Raw genomic sequence first — 25903 nt, forward strand, 5'->3', positions numbered from 1 at the left:
ACATCGCTGGTTACTGTTCTCATTCTGCCACACCAGGAATTTACAAAAAGTGATTTGTTTAAGAGATCACCAGCTAAATGCTTTGCAGACCTTTGCAGATCCATATTTCTCAGACCTTCACTTTTTAATTTTTTTATTGACACAGATATTGTATCGACATTTGTGAAAATGGGATCTCAAATGGTCATCTGTTGCTTTGCATGGAATTGTTTAAATGAAGCAAATAAAATGGCAAGTCAATTAAAATCAAACAACCTCCATTAATGCAGCATTAACATCAATAATTGGAATCCTAATGGAGAAAGTAGCTGGAATGAAAACCAGCGGCCGCTATGGCCCATGAGGAACTGAGTTTGACACTCCTTCTGTAAAACCTGTAGGCCTCACTTCTGATGGTAAGTACATGTTACTCTGAGCTTTAATGCGAGCAGCTGGAGTAAATCAGGCTAGATTTTTAACCTAAGTTTTCAAACATCTGCACATAAATTATTCTTTTGCACGAGTTAACTCTGCCATAGGATATACTCAAAAATAATTTCATAATCAGTAATAAATCTGTTAACCTGTCTAATGAGTTTCTGGGAACTGAAAGGAAAAGGAAAAATAAAGGGAAACAGTATAACCTTAAAGACAGATCAGAGGTGGATGTGCCATCAAGGCAATCTTGGTGAATGCCCAGGGTCCCATGATGGCAAGGGGCTTTTTTACCAAGACCCTTCCCCCTTAGCCCTAAGTAACGAAGGAGTATTCTCATGCTGAAATAATGAAGGGGGCCCCTCCGCAAATCAATATTATTAAGGGGGGATCCCCTCTTAAAGTGATGATAGGTGTGCTGCATTGTTGAAAGTATGATAAGCTCATTGTTAAAGAGATATACTGCCCAAGAGCACTGTGGGTGTCTTAATCTGTCCTTGACATATTTGATCACCAGGCTGGTACTATACCAAACCTCACAGAACTTAAAAGTGGCTGCATAAATCATTTTACAACCCAATATAAATAAAGGTGGCTAGATAAGTAGAACATTTATAAATCATTTATAAGTCCACTGATACATTAGGTGACTTTAATTATTTTATTGAAACTGGGGAATTACAGAAAGACGCAGATACAATTGGTTTGTTTTCTTTGTGTATGATTCCTTGCTACTTCATTTCTGCCAAAATAAGAATAAAAAACATTTAGGAGGCAAACACATGTATCTGAAAACTTTTCTTGTAAGCTTCCTGACCCTGTCACCGATATAGAAAGAAAGAAAGAGCATGCGGAGTATAAAGGGACATTCATTTTTATCTTATCTTGACATAAGGCTTGAACTATTTTTGTTTCGTTGTTGTATGTTTTATAATAAGAACTTACTGGACTAGAAGCATAAAACAACTTGACAGCTTGCGATCAATGTCCTGACCCTTTTAACAAAGTTGCTTTTCTGCCAATATTGTAGATCACAGAGAAGGAAAAAGGAACATTTAAAAGGCATTTTCAAATAGTCACAAAACCATGAAATGTTTTAAATTCAGTCTCTTGCATGAGTGACAGTCTTTAAATATCTACATTTATGGAGCAGTTTTATGTTACAAGAAATATGGTACAATTATAGAGAGCATTCTTTGTTAATATAACTGGAATTTCATTAGCCCACTGTGATTTTATCCTTAGATGAACTTTCTGAAAACAAATCTTAAACAGAGGTCATTTCATAAAAAAAAAACAAAAAAAAAAACACACCTTTTCTATAGTGACCATTTCAAGGTGCTTTATAAGCAAAGATTCATTGGACAGTTCTTTTCATTTTTCATGTACAGCTGGAAAATAGACAGATTACAGGATTTGGATGCACTCATAGAGCAAGTCAGAAGCAGGAGCTGAACCAGAAGCATTGTGGGTTAATGCCGTAGCCACACTTAAGTCACACTTCTTGACTTAAGAAGATTATCAGAGGTGGTTTCATCTTACATAACAAATATGTGTTTATAAGACTACTTTGTAATTCTAAATTGTCATGCTGTGTGCAAGTAAACCATGTAATTCACTACAATCCTATTAAGGGATGATTCCTTGCTTTGCACACTTTTCCTGCTCTTCATGATTCTGTAATATAGCACAGCAGGTAAAGAAAGGGGATGGATTGTATTTTCAAAGAAAATATTAATCTTATCCATACTATGAGACTTGATGTCCTTTTATTACTTGTGAACACACAACATAACAGTCAACATGTCCACATTTAGTGAGATTTTCATACAACTGTCAGAGTTCTTGGTGGTCAAACATCTACCGTGATTAGGTTTTCTTTGAGGTTACCATAGCTATGATGATGAGAAATGCCCAGTTTTATTATTTTAAAATCATCTTGGTGAAGATCTGCTTGCACCACTGCTTTAGCCACCAAATAATAAATTTTTTCATGCCTCCACTTCACTGAGCAGTTATGAAATTCTTTTTTACATTTGCTTTTGCCATTCTCTTTTAATAAAACACTGAATAAAAAGGGCTCTTCATATTGATTTACATATTCAAATATGCAAAATTCTGGGAGGAGTTGGGGTGGAGCTGCAGGCACATGCATGTGTGTTAAAATTCACATTGATTGGGATTTATAAAGGAAAAGTGCGTAGAAATTTACTTATGCACAGTTTAATGCATCTGAATTTTTTTTTGCATATACACATTTCTACTTTTGTCCGTATGCAATGTTTTAGTGCGAATTCTACACAAGGTGTTATACATGAAGCCCCTGGTCATTACCTCCTTGCACATGCCAACTCTCTCTGAGCCTGGCTGTGAGGCTTTGTCTGGATTTAAGAGCATTGGTGTCAGAATAGAAAAACAGCAGTAATTAGTAATATTGCTTTAAGATGTTTTCCAATAAATAGTCATACAGCAGCTGTTATGATCTGTGGTTTTCATTAATTTTTTTGGAGGGTCCCTTTTGGAGGGTCCCTATGTAGACAAAGTATATACTGTAGCTTCCTGATGAATTTTAGGATCAAGGATTCAGAAATAACATTTGTTTTTCATGTTAAGGTGAATTGAAAAAGCTGAATTATTTTATTGTCTTTTCTGTCATGCTATTTTGTTTGTTGCAGGTGCCTCAAATTTGTTAAGCAGTTGTCGCTGCATTTCTAGGGAAACAACTTGATAATGAGCAGTGTAAGGGAATGTGATTTTTATTATTGTAGTAGAGCTATATGTTATTTGATTTTTCTTTTTTGCACTACTTACAATATTTAAGAATGTTAAAAAGTATAATAACTTAACATAAAAGTTAATTCCCTGAGCCCCTTGCTTCTCTTGATGCTCAACCGTGCAGTCTAGGTTATAGAGAAAGAGAAGATGTCCTCTAATAGAAGAAGTGAAGCACAGTAATAGTCAGTCCTGGATAAAGTCAGTCCAGAGGCCCAGCTGCAAGTGCATTGTGTTTCCAGGCTAGGTGAGTGCAAAGATAAGAGAACACCAGATGGTCTAAATTACAATGAATCTGGGCATTTGAATTCACATATCTAATGTTTTAGGATAGGGTCACACCAAAATCCATCCAGAATAAAACAATTAGTGGTGACATCACAGGGTCATGGGTATGAAGATCACAATGAGCACTTCCTCAGTATTTGAGACTGAGGGTTTAAAACCTAAACAGGTGCATTAGAAAGCTTTACATTTTATCTGAGTGGAGTTTAGATTCTAATTCCTGTTGTTTGATCTTCAAATTCTGGTTTGTGTTTCCGTTTTTGACATTCTGATTGGTTTGACTTTTGACTTTTGGCTTTGACCTTGAGTTGTTCTGAGTATATTTATACAGAAAAGCAGGAGGTGTCGGAGATAGCTCGGGGGGGCGACCCGGCTGGGACGCCCAGGAGGACCGGAGGAGGGCTTACACCTTCCCCAGACCATGTGAGGGCGACTGCCCTGGTACCTTTGGAGCCCTGGACCTCAGTACTTCCACCACACCCGGACGTGCTGGGGGGGAAGAGAAACAGGGACACCCAGAGTGCTTCTGGGGGAGCATAAAAGGGGCTGCCTCCCTTCATATTAAGGATGGAGTCGGGAGAGAAGAGAGGACAAGGTCTGGGAGGAGAGACAAGGAGGCGGCCTGAAAAAGTGAGGCATTGTTGGTTGGCCAGGACTTTGGGGTTTAGTGTGCACTTATTGTAAATATGGTTGTAAATAATCGTGTTGTGGGCGATTTGAACGTGTCTGCCTGTCTGTGTCCGGGTCATCTTCCACAGAGGTCATAAAGAGGTTGTGGATGTTTGTGCATAGCTTTAGTACAAAACAGAGAAACATGATAAAAAAAAAAACTATTAAAAAAGATCTGAGCAGTGATCAGGCAAAATAATGATGTCAAAGCAGCTTTGTCTTTGGAAAAACTAAAGCAAATGCTAGGTAAGCAAAGTCAAAGGAAAAATGAGAAACCAGGGATTTGGTGCACAGAAGTGTTCTATTGAACCAAATATACATGAATGCTCACTTACTGGTGAAAGAGTAAACAGATGCTATAAGGGGCAGTGTGTTGGATGTCTTATTATCAAGAAACATAAAATACTAAATTGGAAATAGTGCAAGAAAGCATGACACACAACGTCATTTTAAAAACAGAAATTGCAAATGTGAAGGGAAGCGTAGCACACTTTAGAAATACAAAAGATACATAAATTCCTCTAAAAAATATGCTCTGAACTATGGCCAGTAAAGTGTAAGTATTTCCTTTAACACTATCATTTCAGATTACAATTAGTTGTGAACTTTCATTACTGGATTTGTTATGTACATAGGCAATTTTGATCTATAGCTAGACTTTCTTTTTTAAGCAGCAGGTATAGTTTTTGAGCCTAAAGGCAAAAATGAATGATGAAGTGGCTTAAAAATCAGTGAAGAACAATAATATCTACTTCTATTTTTATTTTTTTATTTTTATTTGTCAAAGTAATAGAGCAACAAATAATTTTATTGAAAAAAACATATAGAGGAAAGGAATTTGAATGAGGAATGAAGAACCTACAAGTCAATAGACACTGCTACATAACTTAACATTTAAATATAAACTCACAGTAGTCGCCCAGATGCTACATTCACACATTTATTTTAGATTCTACAGCTAGTAAATGAATTACACTGATTTTTAGAGGAAAGAACACAGAATACGATTCAGTCTTTCAAATTTGTATGGATGAGTGCTTAGTTACTGGGTAGCTCCATAAACTAGGGAGCAAATATCAAGATGAAATAAACATCCAATATTAATAGTAGTCCAACTTTTAAATAAAAAAAAGGTTTGGCTACAATCTGTTTCTTTGAAAGCACAGACACTCATATGAAGTCTACTTATGAAATCTTACATCAGCATTGAAGTTCAATAAAGTGTGACAATTTAATTAACCCCAATTCTTTTCACATAACACTCTTCATATTATTACATGCATTTATCTGAAACTTACATCTAAAGCTTCACACAAATCAAAACTTTGGTTTAATTTCATTTTTACACATTTCATATTTGGAGTATTGGTGAGTCAGGAGTGTTGGTCAAGGTCACAAGGAGTATAAATGGGGAATGAATTGCTGGCCTTGTGGATTACAAAAGATGCACACAATGCCTGCCGCATGGCTCAGAGCTCTGAGCAGACTACAAATAAAACTATTAATCAGTAAATGAAGCTAAACATATATAGCAAGCTAGAAAACATGACAACGTTTTGCTACGATTGGATAGGGAGAAAAGAAACCCTAAAATAAAGAAAATGCAATTGTCAGTTTCAGATACACTTAAACTTTTGGGTCTGTTGTGGTTTTTAATTTTTCAATTAAACTTAATAAAATTCCATACAACTGTCATAAAAATGATTTCAAGCGGAACACGTAAGCAATAATACCTCCTACCCCACTGATGCCCATTCCAGCCCACTCCAACCACAATCCACAACTACCCTGCAAAACAGGACTCTAAAAGAAATCAATGGTCATTCATGCCCATGCAAACCAGAAAGAGTGGTGCAGGAAACAAGCAGTGCCCAAACAGTAAAAATAGAGAAATCACAAACCAGTAATACATTACTTTTAAAAATATTAGGTATAAGAGTAGTACCAAATGTAACAATAATATTGGAAATACAAAGACATGCCTGAGAATTCTAAAACGAGTGTTACAGCAGCTAATAGTTCCACTGATGACCTCATACCTAAATGAAAACTAAAGTCATTAATTCATAGTCCATCCATTATCCAACCTGCTGAATCCGAACACAGTGTCACGGGGGTCTGCTGGAGCCAATCCCAGGGCACAAGGCAGGAACCAATCCTGGGCAGGGTGCCAACCCACCACAGGACACACACAAACACCAAGCACACACTAGGGCCAATTTAGAATCGCCAATGCACCTAACCTGCATGTCTTTGGACTGTGGGAGGAAACCAGAGCACCCGGAGGAAACCCACGCAGACACAGGGAGAACATGCAAACTCCACACAGGGAGGACCTGGGAAGCGAACCCGGGTCTCCTAACTGCGAGGCAGCAGCGCTACCCACTGCACCACCATGCTGCCCTAATTCATAGTCAAATTTATTTATTTATAGTCCTAATTCCTATTCCTAATGACTGACATTCATGTGCAGCTTCAGCATGTATACATAGAGGAGTCCATGAGCAACAACAATGTGAGATGACTAAAACAGTGTCAAGTCGGGAACAAAGACATCTGCCTTTCAGCTGTGCAGCACCCACTTGGAAACTGCCCATACTACATGCAAAAAACGAAAAAAGTCTACTGCAAGCAAAGAATGAAAAAAACAAAACAGTCATGAGCATATCCTAAAGAAGGAATGCATGACAATCATAATAGTGGTAGTTGAGAGTGAGATATTAAAGTACACGGTCACAAGGTATTAAATCACTGGGAACTGCTGAAACATCATGCCCTCCTTTAGCAATGAAATGTGAACGAGATGGGTGATGTCATTTTTCACTGAAGTATGAAATGATGGCCTGAACTGTTGTACTTGCTACAATACTCTACATTTTTTGGTAATTCCAATATACTGTACTCATTCCTTTGGGTATAACTCTTACATCTTGATGTCTTTTTTTAATCCAGTAGCACACATATTCATTAAAATAGTAATCTAATGTCGGCCATACCAATTTTTACCAAAGCAATTTAACATATCTGTTGATTCATATTTGGACAATACAATTGACAGTTGCTTTGCTAGATAACTTAATTGGGCTACAAATATCCAGCCCTTGTTCTAGTATGCAGTACAGTTAATGTAATTCGGTACTAACCTGGATAATACCGTGCCAGACCCGTTGCACTGCCAAACACTTGCCATAACAAGGTAGGATCTTCTTCTCTGTTTTTTTTAAAAACCTCATCCAGTGCTGCTGTCCAGTTTAATTCATTCAACACAATAGTGGCTGAAATAAAGAAATTAATATTTAAGCTTCTTGATATTATTATTAAATAGTAAAACAAAGAAACTGAACAGAGTATATCTTAAAAAAATAGCATCTTGACTTATTAATATATATTTAAGAATATCCATAGACAGAAGCAGATGACTTTTGAGTAATATAACATAGAGAAAAATATGCATATAAAATTATTAAATCTTGCCCTGGTGACCCATTTAGGCGAAAGAATCCTTCCAGAGCTGCAATCAGATCTACCTGAATTTTTCTACCCTAATTTTAGTGGTCTTGCAAGCACGGTGGAAAAATGGCACAGATCATTATAGGCTCTTTGTAACATAGCTCTCTAGTAAAAAAAACTATTACCATTAGCACATAAATAAATGTAAATGTTACACTGCATTATAGCTATATGTACAGTATATAAAATATATAATTATGAGGTGCCATATAGGTTATACTTATTTTCTATAATTTCAGCTTCTCTGGTGGTTGAGTTGTTAGTCATTGCCGAAGGGCTTTTGACATTTTAAGTGTCACATAAATGTAGAACTTTTATTATATAGACCATTTTCTCATTCATTTCAGCTAGTTTTGATTTGTGTTTTTGGGCTAGCAATGAAAATGAATATGTATTTATCAGCTATGTTGAACATTTTGAAAGTAATGCCTCTTTCTATACAGAATGTTTTTGGAGAAATTACTCATTTCATCAAGAATTGTTGAGAGGGATTCCTGCTCCCATAATGTGCCAATGCTGCATCTAATGAGAAGAAAACCACCTCCTATTTTTTTATTACATTCTCCTTCAGATTATTAGAACTACTAACATCTGTTAAATCTGATGTTCAGGAATAAACTTACTTATATTCAGCAACTGTTTAAAAATTTGAGTAGCTTATAAAAACAAGAGGTTATAACAATGGCTAGGACAAACTATTTATCTTTATACCACAAATTATACCATAAAGTACACTTTCATTTTCTCGAACTTTAATGGCTTTTTAAATCAACCCTCATGTGCAACATGCACCATTTTAAGCATTCAACCAATGTGGTAAGGACAAATAAATGAACCCCAATAACTTCAAAAAACATCTCCTTAGTGCAGTTAACTTCTTCTGCTCATTTGGCAGCAGTAGCCACTTCAGTATACATGAATGACTATTTTATTACAATGAGTCTTGACAGGGTAGGTGTGTGTGCACACAACCCACAAACCCTTGTAAACTGAACAACCCCACTGACAGATCTCTATGTGACTGGCACAGTCATGGATTGTAATTATGGACTTGAAAGTTAGTGCACTGTGCTCCATGGTAGTCTGGTTGAGACAAGGATGGCTGACCATCAGGTGTCAAGAAGATAAACTTCCTGGAAATATATACATATTTTGTTAATGTTGTGGTCTGGCAGTAGACAGTAATAATGTAAATGGCAAAATATGCATGAGCATCTATGAAAATACCAATGTTTAAGAAAAACATAATATTAATGACCTACAAATGAGCACAGAAAATAAAAAAACACATTATCTTTAGGCAGCATTATTTCAACAGATACAAAGCAAACATCAAAACGGGAAACCTACAGACCATTAAAAGCACAAAAGTATGAGCTACTAAAAGGTTTTACGTGCCATTGAAAGATACATAAAACCTTTTCTAAAGTATATTAGGTTTTCATGTCATTGTTTAAACAGTGTTCAGTTTTCCTGTTTTCCATTTTGCAATGGTGAGCTCCGGGGCTGAAACAAAGAGCTCATTGGAAGACCTCTCGTCTTTGACATTTTCTAGAAAGAGAGCCAAATCCAGAGGCAACAAAACAGATCACTGTATTAAAGACCGATTTTGCAAATGGGCCTTAATGGCATTCTATAGACAACATATTCGAGCAAATATACATTATGTGTCTGAAGTGCTCAAAGGGGTGAGATAATGCATGCTTACCGTGACTCAACAACACCCAACATACTTTAAAGAAAAGGAAAGGACTAATTAAAAATGAAAGCTACTCTCTCAGTTAATGGAAAGACTCTTACAAAAAGACATCCATTGATAGTGTATCAAATGTGAGGAAAGAGGCACATTAATGTGTGGAACTGGGCCAATGACTAAATATACAGTACGTCCAACATTGCACATCAATCTTGATTCTTTTAATTAAGATGCACTTGTAGTAATCAAATGTCTAATGTGTTTATGTGGCCCTGGCACTAACTGTATTTACCAGATACTCCGATACTTTAATGCAGAATGTTGTGTCCAGGAGCAAAAAACAGGCAAATCACACTTAATGAATGAATACCATACCTTGGTGGATTGGAAGAACAGAAGAAAATGGCTGAAAGCACATGGGGGCTTTAATTAATAAAAATAATAAAAAAAAATATTCAAATGCATTTCCTACAACGGAGATATCTAAATTAAAAACAGGCTAGGAAAAAGGAAAAATGGATGTAAGTTTAAGAAGGCACCTAGAGATGCACACTTCTGAGATTATTAGTGAGTTCATTTGATTGTACTTTATTTTCACCTGAATTGCTTTTCTCCTCTTTTGAAATACTAATAATAAATACTAGTGTGGCCTTGCAGTACCGAATCCTTGTCCTTTCTGTAGCACTGTGCGCTCTCTGTCAGCAAGATTGTCTTTGAATGGTTTGAAAACTGCTTTGTAGTATTACTCTCAATGAAAAGCTTGGAGATGTGTACTCAAGGTCATCATGTTCATTTCTATAAGGCTTGTTTACTGCACTAACACAACTTGATAAAAATGCCAGAAGTTTTACTTCAAACCTTGTCACACTATTAGTAAAAGGCAGAATCGGATGTGCTGAACTAAAATCTAAACCTGTACTAAAGCAGAATTTTTTCTTTTGAAATTTTACTGTAAGTATTCAGTTTGGACAAAACCAGTTATAAATATATCTACAAAATGAAAATATTCATTGACTTACTCGTTTTTCAAATCGATTTTTCTGTTGCAAGGTCATAGTAAGTAAAATATAGATATTTTAATAAAATTAAATTATGTGAAAGGTAAGTGGACAACCAGACTACCTGGAGAAACCTCACAAGGACTCTAGTGGAACATGCAAACTTCACATAGACAGTGTGCAAGCAAATAATAAATTTGGGCATTTGAGACAGCAGTGCTGTCATTAACATTATATCTCTTGGCTTTCTCTGTAAGCGTTTGTCAAATATACAAATATGGCTCAAAGATTGGATTGTAATTATGGACTTGAAAGTTAGTGCACTGTGCTCCATGGTACTCTGGATGAGACAAGGATGGCTGACCATCAGGTGTCAAGAAGATAAACTTCCTGGAAATATATACATATTTTGTTAATGTTGTGGTCTGGCAGTAGACAGTAATAATGTAAATGGCAAAATATGCATGAGCATCAATGAAAATACCAATGTTTAAGAAAAACATAATATTAATGACCTACAAATGAGCACAGAAAATAAAAAAACACATTATCTTTAGGCAGCATTATTTCAACATATAAAATTAAATTATGTGAAAGGTAAGTGGACAACCAGACTACCTGGAGAAACCTCACAAGGACTCTAGTGGAACATGCAAACTTCACATAGACAGTGTGCAAGCAAATAATAAATTTGGGCATTTGAGACAGCAGTGCTGTCATTAACATTATATCTCTTGGCTTTCTCTGTAAGCGTTTGTCAAATATACAAATATGGCTCAAAGATCACTTCCGAGCAAGAGCTCCTAAGTCATAAATTTAGCACCATGCAGGAGAACACTGCTCCAAAACCATTTATCTTTAAATTAGATATGCACAGATGGAAAATTTGCTAAGTTTATCAGTGTAAGGATTTGAATTTACATTACAACATCTGGGAGCACAGCTTGCTCACATATCATGGCAAGAATCTATTTATACAATTTGTTGGTTTGAAAATCTCACAGTTTCAGTCCATTGGATACTTTTGACATTGCAAAAGTGGACCAGTTAGCTAGTGTCTGTTGAGCACTGGCACATGATAAATAAACCACTGGCTGAATATTACAGGCTCTTTACAGAAAATCTTCTACATTCTATTAAAATTTCTTAAGCTGTGCATATTCTCATATTGTGGTACAGTACTGAATAAAGTCATGGAAAAATTAATTGAATGAAAGCACAAAATATACAATATTAATGACAGTTTATCTATGTGGGACAGTAGTGAGATTATTAAAGGTGCACTAATTTCCACTCATTTTCAAATATCATCCACCAATTCATCTTCCAAGCCCACTTATCCTAAACCATGGGCAGATCTACCATCTGGGCACTATGGAGTCATGCCCAGGGGCCCGTGAAGGCAAGGGTCCTTTTCACCACTCACAATTTTCTCACTTAAGGTGGTCATGTACACCTAAATCACCGCTACTTGGCTCCATGAAACGACTGGTTGTCCATGTGTCAAACTCTTTCAAGGGACAACCCCCCCACTTCCCAAAGCCTCTTCTCCAGTAGTGTCTCCACTGGAATAGAGTCTTCATGTGCATTAAACGGCAGGGTGTCCAAATGCTGAAATATTTAAAACACCCTTCTAAATAGCTATATTCATTAAGTCATCCTGGGAACTGTGGGGATCTTAATCTGGTCTTGACCATGGGGAAGCTAGAACCTTACTCACAAAGAAAGCATAGTTGGCAAGGTAGGAACAATCCCTAGACAGGGTGCCAGTCCATCACAGATTTAATACACACCTACGCACACACCAGGGTGAATTTAGTATCCACCTAACTTGCATATACAGTACTTTGTTGTAAGTACTGCACATGCAGAATGTAATTGTAATTAATGTAATGATCATTTTTTTCATTCTGTTTTTCTTGGTGAGGGTTGAAGTGGTAACATGCTGAGCTGGACAACCCAGCAAACCTATCCTTAGAAACTTCCTCCAGCTTCTTCTAAGCACTCCAAGTTCTCTCAAGAGATTTAGTCTCTCCGCCATTTCCTGGGTCTGCTCCTCAGTCTTCTCTCAGTGGGTGATGCTTTGAACGGCACCTAATGGAGGCCTCCAGAAGCATCCTCGCTACATGCTTAAGTGGTTCTACTCTGACATACAAGTCAGAAGCTGTCAAACCTTAACAAGGTCGCAATCTTACATGGGGCTTTGCAATTATAAATTTGATTAAATGAATGAAAATAAAGACGAAGCAAATTAATACAAGTTTCAAAGTGGTAATGGAATAGGTTATATGTCTTAGGATTTTTCTTTCATTGTTGTTGTTTTAAAAAATTGTCATTTGTTAAGTTAAGTATTCTATTTATTTTTGTCAATTATTTCAATAAACAGTCATCAGTTAAGTGAATAATGATGAGATTAAAAAAATGTAAAAAAACCCAAATAACTGTTGGATTTAAAGAGGACATTATTGTAAGAAATCAGAATGAAAACGTAGTTTTGTTATAAATGAATACTTTGTTTGGAGTGCAACGTGAGGATATTATTGGATGTATGTGCATGCTTTAAAAAGAAAATTTTTAAAGTTAAATCATACAAAAGTAAAAACATTATAAATGGCTTTAAATATGCATTACCAATGTAACTGTAAATCTGTGAAAGGAGTTTAATATGTTTAAAAGGTGAAAATGAATTATTTTTTCTGCTCACAAAATCATGTCCACCTAAAAACATGAGTGAATGCCTAGTCATATAGCAGCTTCATAAACAATTGTCTGAGGTAACATTACAAATGTGATGTACAGTAGACAAGCTCTTTAAAATCCACGTCATTGTTGTCAAGGAGTGAAATGTCTTACTGCCTCTTGAACTTCATGTTGAGAAAGGTAATAATATCTTAGTTGAGGGTGTTGGCTTACCCACATAACCTGGAGCATGACCAGATAATCTGCCTTCAATCTGTTCAGTGCTCTGAATTAATTCCAAACAATTTTGCAAACCCAACTCCATAACTGCAGAATGGGAAATGTGTGAAGTCTGACATTTAGAAAAGAGAAGCGGAGCCACTGGCCCCAATGCGCAACAAATCTCTATGATTAAAGTGAGAGGATGTTCTTGTCTTACTGAAAGAGTTCTTTTGTTATTAGTTTGAAACTGAAAATTTAATATGCTTTCTGTAATGAATCTTACTTTAGGAGATATATAGATTCAGGCCAGACTGAGTTTGTTAATTTTGTGTGCATAGTTTTTATGGTTATAAAATTTGACTGCAATTGCAATTATGCCATTATGGCTACTTTGTTCTAGTTTTTTTCTGTGGACATCACCCTTTTGAGATGTTATTTTTCCCCCCCTGGGGATTAGTACACTGTACCAAATACCAAATGCCAACTATTTTATGGTTTGCTCATATTGATTATAACAATGGTGTCCACTGCAGTTCACATGAGAGTGACGCTGCTAAATGTGATGTCATTGTGTTGTCAGTAGGGTGGCATGGTAATACAGACATGTATGTTTTAGAAAAAAACTCTCTAAAAATATTGTTTGATTAGGGATTAGTTGGGGAAAGGCTATTTGACAATTTTACACCCTCTTACTCCGCTACTTCTATCCATCCATTCATTATCCAACCCACTATATCCTAACTACAGGGTCACGGGGATCTGCTGGAACCAATCCCAGCTAACACAGGGCACAAGGCAGGAACCAAATCCCGGGCAGGGCGCCAACCCACCGCAGTACTCCACTTCTTTTGTCTGAAAATTTTCTTAATGTTTTTAGATTTTGACCTCCCAATATTGTAACCTAAGTCTGTTCCCTGATGGCAGCTCTGTCCGCTCCTTTAAAGATTTTTCATTACCCTGTCTTTTTTTTTTTTCACTTTGCTTTTGCCGCTTTTTCTCTTTCTCATCATGAGAGCATTAAACCCTCATCCTTTTCTGAAATTAAATTCTTCTGAGGCTTTAGAGGGTCATGAATATATGATGCCTCATCAGTTAACTTAAGGTTCATAAAAGCATTAAGACTCCTGATGAATTTATAACGAATACTTACAGGCTTTAAAAAAATGGTAAGTCTCTGACCAAGGGCATGTTTTAAGTGAACATGTCTTTTGGGTTTGACTCTTGTTTATCCCAAACTATAGACCCTCTTGATGTGTTAATTACCTCAGCCTTAAACAAGTGTTTCTTAAGCTTGACTACTATAGTGACCAGATAGAATTTTTTTTAAAACAATAGTTTGTAAGAAAACCAAAACAGGATGTGAAGACAATTTACGTTAAATGGCCATTAAAGAATACTCAGGTGAAAAAGCAAAGGCCAGATTGCTGGAGAGTCCTAGTATGAAGAGCAACTATAACAAAACAAATACCAAAAAAAAGTCTAAATAAACACTGAAAAACATTATCCAAAATATAATTAGAAGATTATTCAACTCACTACAATAAACTGTGAAGGATTTGCTTTGTTTTCTAATTAACCCAAAACTTTGCACAGCCGATAACATGTGCTTCCTTTATAAATAACCCTTGAGTAGATGTTACCCGCAGCAATGACGTCAAGTCACGTGCACAACAATGAATACTGTTAATGTTGCCAAGAACATCAGGTGGTAGAGAGGCACTAAAGTGGTTTTCATCCATTTGGGAGTTGTGATGGACAATTGCCCAGACTGGAGATGACTGAGCCATCTGTGAATTGGGGTGGATCACTGCCTGGACAGGTCACTAAGGAATTAACTGGGAATTGGACTGGATCACCAGAAGGTTAAACATAAAGGCTAAATGTAAGTGATCTTCCTGGACTCTCCAATGCAAAGGGAGGGAACAGCTGTGCTCTAACCTCAAGTAGAGACATGGGACACTTTAAGGTGATGGCTGCCAGCCTTACAAGTAGAAAAATGATGGCCCAGAACTGTGTGATTGCCAATTGGGAATGACACCTGATTCAGAGTACTAAGTGTTAAAAAACAAATCAATTAAAACAAATTGAAAAGAAATCAACTAAGAGCAGAAATTGGTCATTGGCTAAGAATGGTGTAGGAAGGAAAACCTGAAGTCACTGCATCCCTCCAGGATTGGAACTGTATAGCCCTGACATAGAGAATTGAGATTTACTACTTCGACAAACAGGAATGATCTGCAGGAGCCAACACAAACAAAATGTACTGAAGCAAAGACACCTGGTAAGAACAACACTATGAAACAAAGGCTCCTAAATTCTTTGGCTAAGATGCCATTTATTTGATAGACAGATTACATTCTCTTTCAATTTTTTGTCTTCATGAAAGAGAAACCAACAAAGCACCTGTAAGCCTGGTTTATTTCCTTTTTTAATATGTAGCACAGTGGCCACGAGGTTATTTGTGAATATATATATATCAGGCTCTGATGAATTTATGTTCTTAACTTTTACATCCTGAACAACAGAAGCCCGAGCTAGTTTATAGGTACAATCTTAATAGAATTGTCAAACAAGGAAGGATTGCTATAAAGAGTCAGAATATCCAAAATGCAGAATGGTACATCTGGGGCAGTAGGTATCCACTAAGAAAGAACATTTTGATATATCAATATTTACAAGAAAAAAAAAAACACACAACAGAAAGACTAAATACCACAAAAGTCTAAGAAAAGCCTTGCCTTGACGGATGATTGAAATTTGGTGATGCGGTAGAAAACAAAATAGCTGATGCATTTTTTATTTGTCATTAATAATGCTCTTGCAACTGGGACAGTCTTACCGATTATGTCCAATTGTTTCTCATCATCGCTAACAGTAATATCACAGAGAAATGTGGCATGTCAGTTTATGCAAATGCAGGCTGTCTGCAAAAACAAGGTGGGAGGATAAAAGCTGGATGAAGCTGAAGAAGACGTATTTAGCAAACACATACCAGACATTTTGGCTGTGAACACAGTCAGTTTATTGCAACTGATCCAGTAAGAAAGGTACCGTATATACTCGCGTTTAAGTTCTCCCACGGATAAGTCGGGACTTGATTTTACCGTATAATTTCCGGTATTTTATAATGTCGGTTGTATAAGTCGATTGCGGAAAACTCACACTATTGGTTGAAGAGATTATGATATGCTAATGTCCACCTGAGAGAGTAACCATGGAGCACACTGCCTTTTTTTCTATGTAATGTGCCTAAGTAACCACATGATAATACCCAAACTATTCTTAAGTGACGTTTGCACTGATTTGTTTTTTTGTATCTCGTACCCTCATACACCTTTATCGTATGAGCATCCCTTATCTACAATGGAGCGTTTGATCAGAGGAAAATATCAAGCTGGTTTTAAATGAAAAACTGTTGAAGTGGTGAAAGAAATTGGTAACTGTGCTGCTGCAACAAAATTTGACGTATGTGAGAAACTGGTATGAGGAAGCAAGAAGGTGTAAAAAAAAATTGTATTGCATTTTTATACGGGCATATCAGTCAGGGTCTGATTTTATGATTGATTTTTCGGGTTTCAAGACCCGACTTATACACGAGTATATACAGTATTCAATATATATTAACCCATCCAGGTTATCTGCAACCTTATGTAAATGCTGATGTGGGACTACATCTCCCATCAGCCAGTGCCCTGCTTAAGAAGATTTCATCAGCACTCATAAACTTTAAATAAGAGCCTCAATAAAAGTGGCATGTCATCAATGATAGCAACTGCTGCATTTTTTTTCCTTAGCCACTTTGGGATAACAACTTCATTGATTCTCTTGATTACAGTGTTTATCTTGGAGCAGTATTTCTCATACTTTATTGCTCTGGGACCCAGTTTCACCTCTCTAAGTTCCTTGGCCACCCTCATACGAGCATTTTAAGAGCAGGGGGTTTTCCCTTTTTGTGTATCGGTACAATTAGAAGAACTTTAAGAGGAGGATTCCCTTGGTCAAACAAGCACAGTTAGAAACGGGGAAAAATATCACGCCGCATTTGCGATCATTTTGCTAGTTTAGAGCTGTGTCACTTATAACAATAAATTTGAGATAATCTGATTACACTGCATTTTTTATTAGTGCACAGCCTTACATTTTTGAAAAATCCAACACTTTTGTCCACCTGCATATCATCATTAAATTTTCGATACCAATCAAAAATTAGTGTTAAGCAATTTTTGAAGTTATTAAAAAAAAAACAAAGAGGAAATAAAAACAGAAAGACAAACAAAAAAACCTGCAAATTAACCAATAGAGCCAAACCGTGATTAAGCCGAACGAAGTGCATTTTTTACAGCTGATTTGCTGATTTTTGGAAATATGATAAGAAGAGAACATGATGGTACTTTTGAGTGAGTAAAAGCAATTTGTAACTTTGCTTTTTTTTGTTGGCAGACATTTATTCAAATCCACTGTATACTGAGGCAGCACTAAAACTGATGTTTTGGTGCTAATGGAGAGTTGAGAATTTGAGCAGTTTTTAGCTTGGATTGAATCAACTTTAAATCATCTTTGTAACATTACCAAATACCACAATTGGTGATATTCATTAATACGGAGCTCTGCTGAAATCTTCACAGCAACACCACGAAGGACTGAATATAGCATGTTCAACAGTAAGCAACTCAAGTGAACTAATAATATTAGCCCCTGGTAAAAAAAATACAAATATTTTGTACAGAAAAGTGCTTAGTTAAATAGTACTTCTGATACATCTGATTACCCAATGGCACTATAGCTGAGGTCCATTGACTAAGAAAACGTTTTCTGGATGAAGCCAGGTAGTTAGTGGGTAAATAAATTCTAAACCTGACACCAGTGGAGAAACATTGAATAGGACCATTAAAGCAAAGATTTTGTTATAGTGAGAGGAGAGAGCTTTCTGGAAAAACAGTCACATCGTCTCAGCTAGTTTGAGTGGCTATACTGTATAACAGAAGGAGGGTTTCAATTAAAAAGCAAGGATAACTGGAAATTAGGAGATCCTCACACACTGACTCAACATTGTGGAACTAACTCCGGACGCAGACAGGCAGACATCGTTTCAAGCACCACCACAAGTTTATTTATAGTCACTATTTACAAATGTGCACCACAAACCCCAAACTCTCCCAAAGTCCAGGGCAACACCACACTGCCTCTTTCTCTTCAGGCCACCTCCTTGCCTATCCTCTCAAGCTCTGTCCTTCTCCTCTCCCGACTCCAGCCAATGAACGGAGGGAGGCGGCCCCTTTTATAGTCACCCAGATGTGCTCGAGGTTCCTTCTGCCAATCATCCGCCAGCACTCCCCAGTGTGGTGGAAGTGCTGGCTGTGAAACCGGTAGCATTCCGGGTGTCCCCAATTTCTCTTCCCCCCCAGCACTTCTGGGTGTGGCGGAAGTGCTGAGGTCCAGGCTCCCAAGGCATTGGGGCGCCCCCTGGCGGTAAACACAGGCCCCTACGAGGTTGAGCTTCAAAGCTCTGTACCTGTGGCTCCCAAAAGTACCAGGGCGGTGGCCACCACATAGTCTGTTAACCTTCTGGGCGTCCCGGGTGGGCAGTAGCCCCAGCCACTCGCCACAGCATAAATATTTCAGTTGATGTTACAAGTTATACACACCAGTGAATGACAATGTACCTGTGTCATCACCAAAGGTGTAGGCCCTAAAATCAACCAAGGAGGGATATACTATAAGCAGTTACATATTCTCGTTTTACAACTAGTTGCTCCCTGTTTGCTTACAGGCATAACTTCTATGTACTTGTTTGCCTGCAGAATGGAGTTATGACTTCACCACTGTAGTCTTGGAGGGTCTACACCTGTAAAATGTGGATGTCTGTCTCTGATTCCCATAATGCACATGCTAATTATTGACCTTTCACAGATAACAGTTCTCATAAAATTGAAAAGAGGAATGCAGGCATCTTGTCAGTTTTGTTTGATGCTTCAGAGTGCTCAATGTTGTGATGCTACTTTTTATTAATATTTAGTAGGGTAGCTGAAAATTTTCCTATTTCATTTTTATTTTTTTATTTTGCGCATACAGGAACTAGTCAATGTCAGGCAGGTGCTGGCTTCTGACTTGTGTAAAGCCAGATAAATGAAGCAAGCTTTTGCAAAATTCCCAATTAGGATTTGATGTCAGTTTCATTTTTACAGGCTAGAATACAGAACTGAAAGAATTTATACCAAGGACACTTTTTCGGGTATATTTCCCTGACATAGTAATACGCAGTAGTAAACAACAACAAAATTAGTCCCAGTGCTTAGATTAATTGGGATGAATTGCATATGCTAAAAGCATAACAAAGGATACAAAAATATTTTATCCAATAAAGGTATCAGTATAAAAGGAATGATCACAATTGACAACTAAGTCAACCATTACATTTCCAAAACTCAATCACAAATAGATCAAATGCTACCAGCAGCCTTTAGTCAGGAGTCACATTACTGATTCATCCTCAGCCTTCCTGTATTTTGCATCCTTGTGAAAAAAAGATGCATGTTTTGTGCACTTTTTATATGAATTACTCACTCATCTATACACCTGTTATAATGAATTAATCCCATATCATTCATTATGTTTGCTTTTTTAAGTTGTAGTTCCTGTGCAACTTCTAAAACTGAATAGTTTACATAAATGATTAAGTGATTTGATAAGGTAGTACCAAGTAACACCACACTTGATGTATTAGGGAATTAGTTGTAAAATATAATATTGTAAAACTTTCAAATAGATTTGAAACTGTCCATTCTTTTATAAAGAGTAGGCTGAACAAAGCCGTTCAAGGGTCAGCACATCATCTCATGTCTCTATCAAAGAGTGAAAGTGCTGAAAGATCACATAAGGCATTGGAATTTTTTTTTTATAAATAAATAAATAAATAATATTCATTGCAACACAAAAGATGACACATATCTCTCTGTAGTAGTTCCTAAGAGATCCAAGCTTCTCTCTTTTCTCTGCCATGTCATTATGACATGGGCTCAAAAAAGCCTTGACAATTTTGTGAATTCAATTTTCTCCTGAAATTGTAATCAATATTACATTGTGCTACATCTCCTCTAGCTCTGCTGCACGCGTTCTCTCTCTCCCACTTAAACAGAGCAGGAAGAATGCACTTTTGATGATTTATTTAATCTGCCAGCCTTGGTGCTGAAACTTGGTGTACGTCTTTATTTGAAGAGCCTCTGGGTTATTTACTATCTCTGAAATGATAAAACCTTCTATTCCCAAAAAGGCACATTCATAGAGCACAGGATTAGGGCCTTGTGATATCTTGACGAAAATGCCTCTTCATCTGTGCATTAATCTTGCAAGCAACATAAGAATGGAAATGGATACACTGTAGATATTTAGCTGTATAAATGCAGCTTAGTGCTATACATGCCATGCCAGTTCTAATGAGTCCACAGATCAGAGTTGATAATTCCGAAGAAAGCCATAGGGTTAGAGAAGAATATAATAGGAGAAGTAGCAAACAAATATAAAATAAAGGAGAACAAGCTGAATTCACATACTGAAATCAAGCAAAAATGATACAGAATTCTTGGAGAAAAAAAATATCTTGCAATTTTACAGAATATGCCCAGGATTAGTGTGTAGTGGGAAGCACTTCAACCACATGGATCCAGCATCACAACTTTAGATGCCATTCCTTATCATAGTCTGTGTGGAGTGATCACTCTCTCCCTGGGTCAGTGTGGGTTTTTATTTGGATAGTTCTGCTATCCTCCCACATCCACAAAAAATTTCAAGTCAGTTTAAAAGGGGATTCAGAATTGGATATGACCCCTGTCCAAGTCTGCCTTCTCTCTTACACACAATGCTTCAAGGATAGGCTCTGACCTCCAATGACCATGAAATTGATTACGTTGCGAATGTTATTTTATGTTAATGTTACACAGTATATGCAAGATGTTGCTCAACTGAGAATAAGTTGCAAAAAGGCTCCACCTAGTGGTTAATATAAATTAAAAGACAGAAACCCACAATTGCAATTGGAAATCTGCACTACAAGCCTATAAGAGTGAATGGCAGCCACCAGTCCTTCAATTGCTGAGTGTTGATTGAATGGAAAGTTTCACTGAAGTACCAATATAAACAAGAGTTCAAGTCACACTGTGAAGAAGCTGACAAGATTTCCTCTAAGATTGCAGAGGACAGTAGGTTAGCCTAATGAGGAACTGGAGACTTTCAGGAGACATCAGACGGAAAGCAGCCTGAATTGCACTATGTGTACCTATTCCTTGAGTAAAAGTGAGCTGTGATGTAGTACCTCATTTGGACGTCAGTAGCCCCGATGGTCTGTAGGATGTCTCTGACCTTCAAAGTTACATCGGGTATATACAGATGTAACCCCAAATCAGGACTAACGGGTGCTATTAATGACTGATTGAATTTGCAATCGAGTTGTGAATTAAAGAAAATGGTGCTGCCTGGAGACAGAGAAGCCAGACATGCACACTTGGGAACAGAGATAATGACTTTCTAGGCTGAAGTGACCCCTGAGAGACACTCCTATCCTGTAACAAACACCAGTATAAGGAAAGAACTAACTCAGAATAAAATGCCTTCTGCTACAGGAAAAGTACACCATCCACTCAGTTTTTCACATTGAGCCCACTTAAAAGCAGTCAAGTTTCAATTTGCAGAAGTTTAGTGAAACTGACACTAAAACTTGATTCACTGGTGATTTCACCTTACTGAAGGTTTTTTTCAGGTTTTAAAGTATTTAAAAAAAAAAAAAAAGGATCTTAAAGCTTCATTTACACTTAGGTGTTTACCTGTATACCTTTCTATAGCTGCTTGACGCATGTAATGCAGTATATCACCCCACACCAGTAAAATCAGTTCTATGGATGCTAATTCATAGCAAAGACATTTGGAATTTATGCTTGAAAATGCTTTCAGGCAGGAACTAAATGTCTTTCTTCTTCTTGTGAACGACGTGAATTTTGCTGGAAGTGAAACATACTTTATTTCACTAATTCATTTGCAAGGCAAAACAGTCAATTTTGTTGCAAATTCAATTTTGACCAAATCAATTCACTCATCAAAAAAAAAAAACACCTTGTCAACCTAATAGAATTCACTGGAGTGGAGTTTTTGTTTTTCATTGTGGCTACTAAGCGTGTCAAATGTACTGTATTTTTGATTTGAATTTGTATACTAATTAATAGTGCTTGGTGGTCTGGTCATCTCTATGTGAAAAAATACAGAATAGAAAAATATGTTGTTTACTGTTTTGTCTATATAATAGAATAATTTATTTATTATGTCATTTATAATAACAGTGCATATAGGCGTAATAATTTCATATTAGTGCTGAAGTCTACACAATAGATGTTTTCCACATCTACACTAGCAACTGTCCACCAAAGTGGGAATTAGGAGGAAAGCTAATGTTTACTTTCGGTATCGAAGATTTCAAAATGCTGGTATAGTACCATTTCAAAATTTAGGTTTTACGATATACATCACAACCTTATTTCATACATTTAGGAATATGTATTTTCCTTTGAAATTCACAGTTTTGTGGTTGTTAAAAAAGGAGACAGGCTCACTGTTAGTGCTGAATTTGCACATTCTGTCCATCTGGGGGTTTTCCACACAGGTTAAATGGTGGGTACATATTGGCTCAGAGTAGGTGATTCCAATAATGGACTGGTGACCTATCAAGGGTATGTTCCTGCTTGCTCCACATACAGTTTATATTTAGATTGAGTAGATTTAGGTCATGGATGGATGCAGTGGCTCTCAAACTGTGGGACGGGCCCCCCTAGGGGAGCGCGAAGTAACAAAAAGGGGGGCACGAAGATTTGAAAAAAAGAAAACAAGAATCAAAAATATGAAAAATACATCTATTGAAACCAAAACAAATGAACTTAAGCTACATTCTGATACTAGAAAAATAACTATAGAGTTAGATAAATGTCGATAAAAGTTAAGTAGGTATAATAAAATATACATCTATGATATATCATTAATTAAAAAAGAACAAATTGGTATTAGTGGGCTCCTTTCAAAAAAACGTTAGGGGTGTGTGATTAAAACTGGGTCACAAATACTTAAAGTTTGAGATACGCTGGATAGATGGATGAGTGAGTGAATATTTTATTTTCTAGTTTATCAAGAGTATGAGCCTATTATGCCTCCTTTCAGGACCAATTTAAAGAATACACAACAGAGTGATCTTAATGTGACAGTCAGGAAGACCTGGGGCTTCATGTATAATCCCTTGCATAGAATTCACAATAAAAGTGGAGTATGGCCAAAACTAGAAATGTGTGTACACACAAAAAATTCAGATGCATAAAAATGTGCATAATCAAAGTTCTATGCATTTTCCCTTTATACATCCCAATCAGCATGAACTTTAACACACATGCACACACTTATGGCCCCACCCTGACTCCTCCCAAAATTTCACCTGTTTGAATATGAAAATTAATATAAATGGCCACTTCTGTTCAGTGTTTTGTTAAAAGACAATGTCAAAAGCATGTGAAAAAAGAAGAGTTTCAGTGAATATGAAATGGAGGTCCTGCTCAGTAAAAGAGAGGCAAGGAAAAACATACTATTTGGTGGCGTAAGCAGTGGTATAAGCAACAAAAGGAAATTGATGGAGTGGCATAGTGTGGCAAAGGCACTCAACAGTTCAAGTTCAGAAAGCTGCATACAAGCCCGATGTGAAAAGGACAGTCACAGTCCACTGTCTAAGTGTCAACAGTACTGAAGGAGGTGACGAAATTCCAGGGCTCACACTGTTTGAACACTGAGGTTCTATAATTACTGGCAAGACACTTACATATCTTATCACAACATTAATGAGACGCATTTTCGCATTACAGATAATTTTCACATTAATATAGTGGAAATGCTTTCTGTTTATATAAGCAAAATCATTCTCTGAAGACGTCTTTATAGCAATGTGCATGCAGTCGATGTATCTGAATTCCATTTGGAAAACCGGATGTTGCTGCGAATTGCGCTTAGATGTTTGCCTGTTCAACAACAACAGTATAAGGAAATCCTATATATCTGGATGAGAAGTGAATAATACCATCCCATACAGCTGGCATGGAGCAGTTCAGTAATTACTGAGAAATACCCAATTGGTCAGCTAAGTCATGTTGAAAAACCCCTGTAGCTAAACATTTGAGGGTCGACAGAGCTTACAAAGGAACAGGTACAGCACAATTCCTCAAAGTCTGCCTTTGAAAACCTGGCCCCAATTCAGTACAAAGCTCCATGTGTGCGTAATTATGCCAAGTTTAATTTTTTAACATTTTTGTGCATATGCACCATTTATACATGAGGCCTCTGTGCTTGGAAGACAGCAGCTGCACTTTGGACTCTGCCTTTGGTCCCTCCTCTTCCTCTCTCAAAAGAATAAATTCTGCCACATTTTAAACATGGCATTCGTCTACAGATGACTGATGAGAAAGGCACAGTGCTTTTTCAGTCATTCAGTTTTCCTTTGTCTATGACAATTATATGGGTTTTACCTTTTACATTATCTTTTAAACTACCTAAAAAGGTCACTTGATACACTACAAATCGTAATTAATAAAAGTGATCAAATAAAAAAGCATGCTAAAACAAAAGTATAGCTAAGTACCTGGGTACACTAAAAGAGTAGGGAGAGGAACCATTTGAGCCACCACTTACTTGCTGTGTGACTCTGAACATGTTACTTAACAGGCCTGTTCTAAATATTACAAAATATAATTATAATTTTACTCTTTAGTGCCTGCGTTTCATTTTGGCATAATGTTCACCATAACATTACTTTAAAGTGTTTTGATCATATCTTGTCTTCAGGCTGACATACATTCTTGGTAGTGTCTACATGTTTACCCAGACGTATCTGGTGTCCTCCTGATGTCCAAAGTAGCAGTGAATGTCTGTATTGTTCTGTAACACTACCTTGGCCTGGTGTTTATGAGTGTGCCCCATGCTGAAATGCCTAATGCTGCCAACTTAAATCTCACCTCTCTATAACTGAAATAAAGAGACATCATAAAATGAATGGCTGAGATAAAAGTTATCCCCAACAGTGTTTCATGTTGTAATTATAAAGTAAAAGCTCTGCCTAAAAGAAGACAAACATGTCTAAAATAATTGGAAAATATCTTAATTTATACAAACCTCCCTTAAGAGTGTTTATACATCCCTGGTTGGAATTTCTCATCAACCCACAATAAGTGATAACGCAAACTTCAGCAGCCTGCCACTCATTTACAGCTTTTATCCTTAAGGAATGATTTTGCTGCGAACAGTATGAAAATGTCAAGTTCAATATCCTTTGAAAAATATCAAAATGCTCCTTGTTTCCTATGACTTTTTCCCCAGAGAGCTATACACAGCACTGAGAACAATAAACTGATTTAGAAAAAAAAAAGGAAAATGTGGAAAAAATCATTTTCTATGGGTTTACAGCACAGGCAAAAATTAGTAATATAGCAAATGAATGTGTACCAGTTTTTGCTGTTTACTATTAATGTATTTACTTCCTTTTGTACTGTCTTATATTCTTATGCCTTATATTTTTTTATTTTATTAGAGATATAACAACAAAAAGAATATGGTCCATATTAGTTCAAATACTAGATCCTGTGACCTG

The 25903-nt window shown here is 36.7% G+C and overlaps 1 protein-coding gene across 4 annotated transcripts in view; it reads right to left on the reverse strand.

Moving 5' to 3' along the window:
* The window catches only part of LOC120534138 (voltage-dependent calcium channel subunit alpha-2/delta-1), a 690895-nt gene that overhangs the window by 226506 nt on the left and 438486 nt on the right, over positions 1-25903 (reverse strand). For all 4 annotated transcript variants that reach the window (XM_039761461.1, XM_039761460.1, XM_039761459.1 and 1 more), the window contains exon 7: positions 7284-7415. In XM_039761461.1, the coding sequence (XP_039617395.1) occupies positions 7284-7415 (132 nt within the window). The remainder of the gene's footprint in view (positions 1-7283; positions 7416-25903) is intronic.

Source organism: Polypterus senegalus, chromosome 8 (assembly GCF_016835505.1).
Source record: "Polypterus senegalus isolate Bchr_013 chromosome 8, ASM1683550v1, whole genome shotgun sequence".
Lineage (NCBI taxonomy): Eukaryota > Metazoa > Chordata > Cladistia > Polypteriformes > Polypteridae > Polypterus > Polypterus senegalus.